This window comes from Capsella rubella, unplaced genomic scaffold, assembly GCF_000375325.1.
Source record: "Capsella rubella cultivar Monte Gargano unplaced genomic scaffold, Caprub1_0 scaffold_7, whole genome shotgun sequence".
In the NCBI taxonomy this organism is placed as follows: Eukaryota; Viridiplantae; Streptophyta; class Magnoliopsida; order Brassicales; family Brassicaceae; genus Capsella; species Capsella rubella.
Window position 1 is genome coordinate 2,591,968 of NW_006238917.1, and position 12,283 is coordinate 2,604,250.

The window sequence follows — 12,283 nt, forward strand, 5'->3', positions numbered from 1 at the left end:
ACCAACATGATTCCGAATGAAGTCGTGCGTCTTTGACTTTGACTAGCTTATAAAAAGCTTTTGAAATGCTGTTCCACGTCATCAATACCTTGTCGTTTTCTCAATCTTACTTTGCCTTTAATGTCATTTTTCTTTTTTTAATTTTCACTGTACACCAAACTCAACCCAGTAATAATAAGAAAGACAATTCTTAAGTACTTTGTTTTTGTTGTCTTAATCTTTTTTTTTTCTTATTCAGCAATTTCGTCTTCCTTCCTCCGATAACTTGGTTTCTCTTCTCTGTTTTATTTCTTCTTTTTTTAGTATTTTCCAGGAACTATCTTCTTCTTCCTCTTTCGTTTTCTCAAAACTGGGCTTCTCTTTGAGTCAACGGTCAGCGATCTCGGCGTTTTCAAAATCGGAAAATCTAGCTGCGGCTTTGCTTTTGATTTCCTTCGATTTGGTTTCCTTTTTTCTTCTTCAAATTAAGTCAACGGGTGAATACGCGTTGAGAGGGCTTTTCTCTTATTCTGCTTCTGATTTCTTCATCTTGGGATTTCCTTTGTGTGGTAGTAGCTTAATCGAGTATTTCAAGATCCCTTTTTTCTTTTTGGGTGTGGGGTTAAAGCAATGATGGATCTTTCTCTGATGATTATCTGTGGAGGAGTATTTTAGGGTTTTTTTGTTAATCTGGGATATAATGGAACGACGATTGATTCCTGGCTTCTTCTGGCTTATTTTGGTTTTGGATTTGGTTCTCAGAGTTGCGGGCAACGCCGAAGGTTTCCCCTTTTTCTCATTTTTCTTTATAATTTCATTCTTGTTCACTACTGCGAATTTGGCTGGTTCGATTTATATCATACTACTCTAGGTTTCCATTATTGGATCCTTACGATAACTTGTTCTCGCCTAAAGGAGGACACTTTCACTTATAAGCTGCTTGTTTTGCAGCACTTTGAGTTATATATTGTGTTACGTTTTTGTATCTGTTTCAACTGATTTAGTGATGCTGTGTCCTTGTTGACCCTTGATGATTGCAAAATTTAACTGCAGTTTTATTTTCTTCTTCTTTGGTAATTGTAGGTGATGCTCTCAGTGCATTGAAAAACAGTTTAGCTGACCCTAACAAGGTGCTTCAAAGTTGGGATGCTACTCTCGTTACTCCATGTACATGGTTTCATGTTACTTGCAATAGTGACAATAGTGTTACACGTGTGTAAGTTTCTCTCTGTATCTAGTAGCCCCATGATGATTTGGCTTTCTGCGTCTACTCAGAACTTCCTATGTTTGCTCAGTGACCTTGGGAATGCTAATCTATCTGGACAGCTCGTGATGCAACTTGGTCAGCTTCCAAACTTGCAGTACTTGTAAGCCATCTCTTCTTAATAAAGCCGTCTTTTAGTTTTTAGTGAATGTGTGCTCCTGTCTTTGATTTATCTGAAGCTACGTGGGTTTGAAAAAATGTGACAAAGTTCCATATAAATGTATAATTTTGCATTATCATATATTATTGACGAAGTGGTTATATATCTTCCGATTGAAATTAATATTGAAGACATGTAGTGGTTATATATCTCTCCGATAGAAATTAATATTGAAGACATGTAATTGCAGGGAGCTTTACAGCAATAACATTACTGGGACAATCCCTGAGCAGCTTGGAAGTTTGACGGAATTGGTGAGCTTGGATCTTTACTTGAACAATTTAAGCGGTCCTATCCCATCAACTCTCGGCCGGCTTAAGAAACTCCGTTTCTTGTATGCACTCTTATTTAACTCTCTTCTTTAATAAGCTCTTAATAAGCAGCCTAATTATTGACTTCAGTCTTCTTGATCGTGTTTGTCTTCCTTGAAAAGATATTCGTACAATGTGTTACATCTACCGGATTCAGAAATTAGTGTGGCAAGATAGATGCTAAGTTATTTTAACTAAATGAAAAGGTGTTCTCCTCTAGGAGATTGGGATGTTGTATAATATGGTAAAACTCTTGAGATTTTGTTAAAGGAATCAGCAGAACGTTATAGTCACAGATATTCTTGTGCTCACTTGATTCCACTAAAGCAACAAGATGTTGCCAAGTCAGAGTGACTGTTTGTTTGGTTGGACTAGTCTGCCACCTTTGTTGTTATCAATGGAAGTTTTTTGACTTGCTTAATTTGTACGAAACCGATATGCTTTTGGAAGGATGAAGTTCTATCAAAGATAAAAATATTCTTCTGCCTTAGGCTTTAAGCGTTAAATCCTGTTAGTGTGATTATTTGTAAGTACTCTGTATATTTAGAGAGTGAACGCATCTGTAGTTATTAAGAGGCTCACTAGAAAAATACACTTGTTTTTATTCACCTTAATATTTGTTGGATGAAATTTTAGAACAACCTCTATTTATGAAATGTATGTATATAAATATTAGTTCGTAAATGTTTGTCAGTATAAACTCATTACTGGTTTCCACTTATTCGTGACATGGTCTTTTGCTATTGGTGATTAGGCGTCTCAATAACAATAGCTTATCTGGAGAAATTCCAAGGTCTTTGACTGCTGTCTCGACGCTGCAAGTTCTGTGAGTGTAACTTTGTCTCTCTCAGATTCCTTCGTCATGTTTCTGATTATTGTTTGGCCAATCTTGGCATGAAGTCAGAAAATGATATCATCTTGAAATGCAGGGATCTCTCGAACAATCGTCTCACTGGAGATATTCCTGTTAATGGTTCCTTTTCACTATTCACTCCTATCAGGTTTTGCTTCTTGCCCCTAATTTAAATTTGGTGGGCAGGTCAGAATAATGGATTACTTATTTGAAAGTTGTCTGCAGTTTTGCCAACACCAATTTGACTCCCCTTCCTGCATCTCCGCCGCCTCCAATCTCCCCTACACCACCATCACCTGCAGGTTCATCTTTTTGTATATGCCTTTGTCTTTGAATTGGTACTTATAAGGCCTATCTGTTATGTACTAAGAAAGAAATTCTTCATATCATACTTGCAGGGAGTAATAGAATTACTGGAGCGATTGCGGGAGGAGTAGCTGCTGGAGCTGCACTTCTATTTGCTGTTCCAGCCATTGCACTTGCTTGGTGGCGCAGGAAAACACCACAGGACCACTTCTTTGATGTACCAGGTTAGCAAAACTTGATTTCCGTGTTTTCTTATTGAGAGATCTCTGGCTGATTTTTTTCTCTTACTGTCTTTTGCAGCTGAAGAGGACCCAGAGGTTCATCTAGGACAACTCAAGAGGTTTTCATTGCGTGAACTACAAGTGGCTTCAGATAATTTTAGCAACAAGAACATATTGGGTAGAGGTGGTTTTGGTAAAGTATATAAAGGTCGACTAGCCGATGGTACTTTAGTGGCGGTTAAAAGGCTGAAGGAGGAGCGTACCCAGGGTGGCGAACTGCAATTCCAAACTGAGGTTGAGATGATCAGTATGGCGGTTCATAGAAACTTGCTTCGGCTTCGTGGATTTTGCATGACTCCAACTGAAAGATTGCTTGTTTATCCGTACATGGCTAATGGAAGTGTTGCCTCTTGTTTAAGAGGTATCTCTCATCTTGTGCTCTTTACTTTACCTCCCAATTTCTCCACCATATTTCCTTCCAATGTTGCCTTTTTACCAATCCCTGGAATGCTCTATTCTTAGTTGGGCTTACCAAAATTCATGTGGCTTCTAGTTAGTGCGTCAACATTCAAAGACTAATGAACTATCAGGAAAAAATGAAATGAAATTCTGCATGGTAATACAGTCTTTTAACCAGTTTTCCCCAACTTCCAAACCTTGGAAATTATTTCAAGTTTATATCCATAGGCAGAGGTTTTGCTGGAGGGTAGTAGATATAGCTCTGCTAAGTTGACTGACTAGGGAAACTGATTTTAATTAATCGTTAAATATGTAATAATTTTATGTTTTATCTTCACCATAGAACGGCCTGAGTCCCAGCCACCACTTGACTGGCCAAAGAGACAGCGTATTGCGTTGGGATCAGCAAGGGGACTTGCATATTTACATGACCATTGCGACCCAAAGATCATTCATCGAGATGTGAAAGCTGCAAATATATTGTTGGACGAAGAGTTTGAAGCCGTGGTTGGGGACTTTGGACTCGCAAAACTCATGGACTACAAAGACACACATGTGACAACTGCAGTACGTGGTACAATTGGTCATATTGCCCCAGAGTACCTTTCTACAGGAAAATCATCAGAGAAAACCGATGTCTTCGGGTATGGAGTCATGCTTCTTGAGCTTATTACTGGACAAAGGGCCTTTGATCTTGCTCGCCTTGCGAATGACGATGATGTCATGCTACTAGACTGGGTATATACATGTGTTTCCCACTTGTATACTTTAATGATATGTGTTGCTTCTCTATTTGTGTTTAATTATGTGTGTTTGTTTGGTACCATCCAACAGGTGAAAGGGTTGTTAAAAGAGAAGAAGTTGGAAGCACTAGTAGATGTGGATCTTCAGGGTAATTACATAGACGAAGAAGTGGAGCAACTAATCCAAGTGGCTCTGCTCTGCACTCAGAGTTCACCAATGGAAAGACCCAAAATGTCTGAAGTTGTAAGAATGCTTGAAGGAGATGGTTTAGCAGAGAGATGGGAAGAATGGCAAAAGGAGGAAATGTTCAGACAAGATTTCAACTACCCAACCCATCATCCAGCCGTATCTGGCTGGATCATTGGCGATTCTACTTCTCAGATCGAAAACGAATACCCCTCAGGTCCAAGATAGGATTTGAACACGGATGCTTTCTCTGTCTTTTGTATTTTTTGTTTTTGTTTTGTGTATTTATTGAGGGTTTTAGTTTCTCCTTCTCCATATTATTGGTTCTTAAGTGAATACATGAGGATCAGATTGGGTTTGTAAGTGTCATATGAAAAGGGATTTGAATGTTGTTGAAAGCTAAAACCCAAACATGTCTTAAAAAGTTACTTGACGATTGTTGTGAATTCACATTTGTATCCCATTAACTGTTCTTTCTACCCCTGCATGCGTCAGGTCTCTTCTTCTGTATATTCATTACACTATTTTAACATACTACACATTTGGACATTTGATCGGGAACTCACATATAACAAGTATGTATACGTATTGTCTCATGCAAAAAAATAGGTATACATTACACAAACGATTTTACTATTCTCAAGTATGTATTTGTGAGATAAAAGCTTTATGAACCAAAATTAAATACAAGATATCCAAGTACGTATTATGTTTTGATGGATATCTAAAACCCACAATTCATCAATAGGTATACAACTGCATATTAAGGTACACGGATTTTACATGGGAGCATACAGGAGATTCGTGATTCCAAATATATGATAGAGTAGATATAATTAAAAGTAGCATGAATACATAAATCATAGCTAGATATGGCTAGACTAGTTAATGATCCGACAATTTTGACGGATTTCACCTTGAGAGCCAAGCTTAACATCAAGATTGCTCATTTTGCGCATGGCCTGTTGGAAATCAAAGAAGAACCTGGCTTGGTTAAGGGCATATCCATTAACGAGATTCCTGGTCCTTGGGGTGTTAAATAAGGTTTGGTCTGAAAACAGGACTCCTGATTTCCTCTGAAGTGCGTTGAAGTAAGCATTGTCGAAATCGTTGCGAGTCGCATCAAAGGGTTGCTCTGCGTTGTCACCCGCACTGCAAGTTTTGGAAAGAGTATTTGCAAAAGTCGAGTCCATTGAAGAGTCTGGGACCGTAAGTCTAGCCTTGAAGGAGGAGCATCTTGCAACTCCTAGGGTATGTGCTCCTATATATATTCCACAATATATTTAATATATAATAACTCTGAAAGTAATAATAAAACAATAAAGAACTCACCAGAGAGAGCGACAATGTCTTGTGGAGTGAAGCCACGTTGCCCAAAAGTTTGAATGAGTTCAGAGGCATTAAGAAAAGGTGAAGGTAGGTTTCTTGTATCTTCTATCTTCGATCTTTTACCATCAAATCTTCCTTTTGGTATGTCATAATATGGACCACCAGCCTAACAATTCCAATTACTGATCATTAGATTAAGTACACAAATTAATCATATAGTTAGTATATTCAAGGGTTAAAAATATTGATCAGTCTGGTTACCCAAAAGACAGCATCTCTAGCAGCCATGGCAATAATATCTGCGCAAGAAACAACTCCTGGACATCTATCCTCGATTTTCTCTTTTGCATCATCTATGATCTCGTAGCCACGTAGACTCAGGTTCGCAGGCGAATCCTTTTCAGCGGTGTTGTCTTTTGTTGAATCTAGCAGGATAGACGCGTCACATCCCTTATAAACAGGAAAAAAAAACAGCTTAAGTTCTGTAATGAGTTTTCTTACGTAAAACAACACGACTAATGAAATGAGAATATTGATAGAGAAAATGTTACCTCAATGAAACAGTCGTGGAACAACATACGGATAAGACCTGCGGCTAAAGTCGGATCGGCTCGAAGAGCATTGTTAACACTGTTCTTCACGATCTGTTCGGCGAAAGGACAGTTCATCATGTAGTAAGTCATACTTAAGCCTCTCGCATGAAAAGGAAACCCAACAATGGCATGCATCAACAGAACCACGCTCACTATATTTGCCCTAATCATCTTATTATTGTCTATCTTAACTCTTGTCAACATGATAATCAGTTTAATTAACTAAGCAGCTTCACTCTGTATATATCGCTTATATATATAGTACGAAGTCGCACTCAGAGACACTTCATATTGGAGTGGTTGGCATATATATATATACATCTATATTATTTGTGATTTGTGTATACATTGGTCCCATAATGAGGTGGATGCAGATTAAAGTTTGGGATAGTGGTCTATTGTGCTTTCCCGTTTACTCTTATCGTAGTGAAGATTATAGTTATTTTATTTCAAATGGCTGACCTAATTTGCATGTTATTGCATGAAAAGTGGCACGTCGTGTTGACACATACGACCATTTCTTTCCTTTACCAAAACTCGAATTCGCTTTGTCCACACAATTATTATTTCATAACACTAATACCCCATGTTAAAATAGAAAGAAAGGAAAACACCAATACCTCACGCTAGCTATAGCCGACCAAGTTTTAATTTAAGGATTTCATTATTTATATATATATATATATATGAATGTGAATTTCATGAACAAAATGAGAGAGTTTTGTGACTAATTAATTACAAAAAATGCTTAACCAATAGAAAATAGTTTATAATTTGTTGCCAAAAAGGTTAAGAACATGGTAATATATATGTTTATGAGAAGTCTCTTAAAAAAACGTTAGATTCCATAAAAATTCTTCAGTTTTCTTTAAGAATGTATGCATGGAGCTTGATGTTCCGTTTGTTTTGAACAACGAGACTTTTGGTTGTGGAGCTTGATGTATCCGTTTTGTTCAGATAAAGTATATATTTGTTTGAACAAAGAATTTCGATGAATCTTTATGGAATATCGAAATTAGCTTGATTTATATGAAACTGTGGACGGTGTAGAGATGAGTCCAACCTAGAAACTTGTCTACATTCTTGAAATCTAGACATTTTAGTGCTGAATAAGATAATGGCGGATTTGATATATCAGCAGCGACTAAATGCAAAAAAACTTAGATGCATCTCTCTCTTTTTGAAGAGAAGAACTCAAGAAAAAAAATGAAAAGTCAAAGGAGAAAGCGAGATATACATATATGTAGCTGGCTTCCATTAGCTAGCAGCAATGTCCGTAGAAATGGACAAGACAGTTTGGTATTTTTAATGTAACCCGCATGTCAATTTTCACTTTACCACTGAGTGCTTCCGACGCGGAACTTTTTAGTGGTACATTCTTCCACTTCCTTATCCGGTTAGGACAAGAACAGTAGTTTGGTCTTATAAATGATTATTCGTTTTTTCTTAATTTTGTGGTAAGTGTTCTACACTTCATGATACACTTGTACTGTTCTATAATATGTATATCCTATATCTTTTACACATTTCTTCACTACTTTTCTTAGCCTTGGTTTCAAATACGAAACAAATACAGTGTTTTGTAATCACATAATTTCATACCAGTAGTAAAACTGTATTACCGAACTCTGAAGAAGTATGAACTATTGTTTCTCTCTGTTTGATTTATTTTTTGGCCATAGTAAATATCGAATTATCTATATTTTGTTGATACGTACTTTATATTTTTTTATTTAGGAATTCCTTTAAGTTACTAGAAAACGTATAATGTTTTATAGTTTATTATTCTTAGTGGGTTTTAATTTTATAGAAAATATGAAAAGCTTTTATAAGAACTTTAGTGGAAACTAAATTATAATAAATTTTGTAATTGGTATACCACACACACACTTAAACTTTGACAATCTTAATTAAGCACATCATTAATTAACACCTACGTTTTTTCCATTGGTATTAGTCTCTCAAAATAAGAAAATAATCAACTTTTGAAGAGTATCTTTCTTCCTTTGCGCAAAAAAAAAAAAAACAAATGAGGGACATAAGACAATCACATCTCTATCTGGTCGACCATTTCCTTTTTGTTTTGTTTTGTTAACTTAAGAATAATACAAGAGCTCTCGATCTGATATTGTTCCTACTAAACGTCTTTGTATTTATGTTTTTATGTTTAAGTTTCTGAATAATCTTTGATATAAACTCATATCTCTATTTCATGAGATTTCTCAGTGGGATTAGATAATGCAGGTCCTTCCCACAGCTCCGCAAGATCCTTTCTCCGCCATGACATGAAGATCACCGGTCCTAATGTAGATGGTACCTGTATATACTCCACATCGAAAACGGGTTAAACATCATAATCTCACTATAATTCACACTGATCGAACTCATAAACATATACAAAAATGACTTCTTAGGACAGACATTGGATTTAAACTAGAAAGGTACTATCAACAAAATTTCGGTTAATCAAGTGTTGATAATTCTTTGTGATCAAATACATGTAAAATCTATACGTTTGATGCAACACCAGAGGGTAAAAGACGTTCAAAAGATAGAGATATATTACCAGATAAAGTAGAGCTGGCTGAGGTGAATGGGTCAATACACCTGCAGCTAGAGCTGCCACCAAGCCAATGGCGTATCCAGGAAGTGCATACCATATGTATTTGTGTCCCTTTGAAGATTTTAGATCACAAATATTCACCACGTCTCTAGTTTTCCGATAGTCAAAACAGAGGATCAAAGCCAAAAGCATTGCGGGGATAGCCTGGAACAATAAAATAACAAATTATCTTTTGCTTTCCGGTCAAAACAAAGACATGCCAATCGGAAAATCAAACAAGCGTTTAGAATGTACCATGTCACCAAGACCAAGCATCATGAACTCTGAGGCACTCACACCAGGCACTACACCTCCCAATAGGTTCCGAGGAAAAACAATTTTCACTGGCAGTTCCAGTTTCTTTGTTATCAATTGCAGTCCAGGAAGATTCAAGCTGTTAGCAACTGTGTGAACTGGGTTTGATGCTTGCTGGGTGGCCACAGCCACCATAACGTTAGCACCAAAGAATCTCTCAGAGAAGAAAACCCAGAATATGTCATATACAAAGAGACACCCGAGGAGCATCGCACATATTTTGATATTGGGCAGACGAACATGGCTGACAAAGGCAATACAAATGGAGATCCCAAGCAAATTGTTCAGTACCCAATGGCCAGAGATGAGCCATGCCACAACTGTCACAGCACAAGCCACAAGCAGCAATCCTTGGATTCTTGTAAACGATTTCGAGCAGCAGCGTGAGACGAAGGGATCAGACAGACCAAGTTGCGTCTTAATATATACCGCATATGGTGATAACCAATAAAAGAGAGATGAAACAGAAGCAATGGCTGTAAAGGCAGTCAGGAGCTGAGAGACAGAAGAGAAGAGATAGAACATAAGAAGCAAACTGCAAGAGCTCATTACTGGGATCATCAAGGCCTGGGAGCTATCTAGTGTTATGGAAGCTTCGGAGAAGTCGCGATTTCTCTCCATCTCTTTCCCATAGTTAAGTGCACGGAAAGCGGAAGCAAATGTCACGGTGACAGCTGTGACAATGAGAGTAGCTGGTGCAGGTTCTAGCAGATACAAAAGAGTCCATAGGGTTTCCATGACAAGAAAAGAGTTCTGTCCTTAAGATTATATTATATATATATATCCCCCGAAGCCTTGTACAAGCCTTGTACACATACAAGCCAAGTGAATGTATGAAATGCGTTAGAGATGCAATCACTTTCCACCAGACGTGAACCTGAGAGCAAAACATAAAAACCACACCAACAAACTCTTGTAAGCCACCTTAAAACAAGAAAAAAAAGGTACGTTTTTAGGAGCTTTAAAGAACAAGGGACATAAAAATTCACTGGATCACAAGACAAGACATGGTAACTGAACTAATGTATAAGTCTGTTACACAAATTCACACCTCAAAGAGATAAAGTTAATTTCTTTCGTACACCTGAAATTGTTTATAACCAGATTGACGTTAAGGAAACTCAGCTCTCTCCAAGTGTCTATTTTTAATTAACAAACCCAGAAATAAAAAAATCAAATTTTGGTATTTTTCGTGAATCAATTTCTCAAGGAATTTGTAGTTCATGTAAGGCTAAAACTTTGAGACCTGGTAACTAAGATATATTACAATCAGAAATGAATTCTTCTTCTCGGTAGCAACAATTATAATGTGGGAAACAAAGCAGCATCTCAGCTGAAGGAGAAGAAACGTAGCCAACGGAATGAAGGGAGAAATTAGATCGAGAGAGAAAGGAAGAGAAGCGGAGACTCTCACCTGAAAAAATCTAAACAACGGAGGAGACAGTGAAGTGAAGAAACCGAGAAAATTGGGATCTAGGTTTCAGTCGCAAGGTTGGGATCCTCTGTCATAACCAGAGGGCGAAGATTTTGTATTAAATTGTAGTATTAGGCTATTAGCTAACGTATTATTGCAATGTTCAAAACGATAGCGTATTGCGATAGGATATCAAACGGCCGCGTTTTAAGGTGAAGTCTACAACTGATTTTAGGAAAAAGAAAATGAATAATAAATCCGTTTTTTTTTTTCCAAAGAAACATCCTTTATACTATAAAGCACAAGTCACCATACCAATTAAATTTTGACATGTCAGCAAAAATATTAAATATATTTTGAAAAAATAAAAAGATTTAGATAAAAATGAAAATGGCCCTAAATTTTCTCTCAGCACCACCACGTTCAAGATCATGTCACGATCTCAAACCGTCTCATATCCAATTTAACTCTCCGTTAACTCAACTTATTATCTAATTTATCAAGCTCTCTCTCTCTCTCGCGGTCTCGCTCACTCTTCCTCTCCATCTTTTTCTTTTCTTATAATTCTAAGATGCATCCAAATATTGTTTTGGTTGTTTATGATAAAATGAATTGCATGATCATGGGAGAATCGTCTTCTCTGATATTTGTGTCACTGGCAACAGAAGTTTCGGCACAAACAGAACCAAATTTGCTATAGGTGTGAAGAAGACATGCAAAGCACATGCATGTAAACCCCCACCATGAAGTAAGAATTTTGATTTGTTTTGATTACTGTTTCTCCCAAAGATGTACGTCTAAATTGAGTCAACAATGGTTTTTAATAGGTTTGAGTCGATGTCTGAAGCTACGACAAAAATGAGCATATAGCCTTAGGATTTTTTCGGATCAAAGGAGGAACATGTATCAAAACTACAGAGGACGTCAAACATGTATGTACCTCTCATCAAATATAATTTTGTGTGTCATATTTTACAGTGAAAATGAGAATAACGTAACTTATTCAAATTGTTTTTCACTTTCCTGTTTATATTGTGATCACTTTGGTTCTTTATGATCGATCTTATTACATGTTTTTTTATTCAGGACCAAACCATTACGTAGTAGTGAAGATATAGAATTGGGACCGAACCATAAGTGTGCTTAATTATTATTAGTAGTGGTATCTAATAACATGACTCACTCAAATGAGACATGTGTGGAGAGATTCTTAATTTCTTATGTTCGTGATTCGTGAAGATGTATGAATCACATTGTCTCTCAGTCATTTATGTATAATGTATATATTTAATATTTCTCTCATATTCCATGTTTTCTTATTGATTAGGATAATGCTGAAGAGTGAAGACAGATTGAAGAGTGGAAGCTGAACTATGAAACTAAAGCCATCATTGTTGGAAATTTCATAGTTTTTACCGTGCATTAGCACGGGTCTAATACTAGTGTGAAATATTGCGAAAGGTGAGAAAAACCCTCAAAATTCGACTTCTATATATTTATTTTCTTTGGAAATGAGTTAATAACCAAAAACTAGATTAAAAAAACAA

The 12,283-nt window shown here is 36.7% G+C and overlaps 3 protein-coding genes across 3 annotated transcripts; 1 reads left to right on the forward strand and 2 right to left on the reverse strand.

The window, feature by feature from the left end:
* Positions 1 to 201: 201 nt before the first annotated feature.
* On the forward strand, positions 202 to 4,962 carry LOC17879188 (BRASSINOSTEROID INSENSITIVE 1-associated receptor kinase 1). Its single transcript, XM_006285438.2, has 11 exons — positions 202 to 761; positions 1,063 to 1,195; positions 1,275 to 1,346; positions 1,594 to 1,737; positions 2,469 to 2,540; positions 2,644 to 2,715; positions 2,793 to 2,869; positions 2,966 to 3,097; positions 3,174 to 3,515; positions 3,897 to 4,291; positions 4,388 to 4,962. Exons 1-11 carry the CDS (start codon positions 680 to 682, stop codon positions 4,709 to 4,711), a joined length of 1,845 nt encoding a protein of 614 aa, XP_006285500.1. The 5' UTR covers positions 202 to 679; the 3' UTR covers positions 4,712 to 4,962.
* Positions 4,963 to 5,131: 169 nt separating this feature from the next.
* On the reverse strand, positions 5,132 to 6,641 carry LOC17878479 (peroxidase 47). The gene is made up of 4 exons (XM_006282611.2): positions 6,364 to 6,641; positions 6,074 to 6,262; positions 5,816 to 5,978; positions 5,132 to 5,744 (listed from the first exon to the last, which is right to left on the reverse strand). The coding sequence occupies exons 1-4, from the start codon at positions 6,607 to 6,609 to the stop codon at positions 5,365 to 5,367; spliced, it is 978 nt and encodes a 325-aa protein (XP_006282673.1). The 5' UTR covers positions 6,610 to 6,641; the 3' UTR covers positions 5,132 to 5,364.
* Positions 6,642 to 8,444: 1,803 nt separating this feature from the next.
* On the reverse strand, positions 8,445 to 10,854 carry LOC17880592 (signal peptide peptidase-like 1). Its single transcript, XM_006283886.2, has 4 exons — positions 10,737 to 10,854; positions 9,263 to 10,199; positions 8,972 to 9,172; positions 8,445 to 8,722 (listed from the first exon to the last, which is right to left on the reverse strand). The coding sequence occupies exons 2-4, from the start codon at positions 10,058 to 10,060 to the stop codon at positions 8,603 to 8,605; spliced, it is 1,119 nt and encodes a 372-aa protein (XP_006283948.1). The 5' UTR covers positions 10,061 to 10,199; positions 10,737 to 10,854; the 3' UTR covers positions 8,445 to 8,602.
* Positions 10,855 to 12,283: the final 1,429 nt, after the last annotated feature.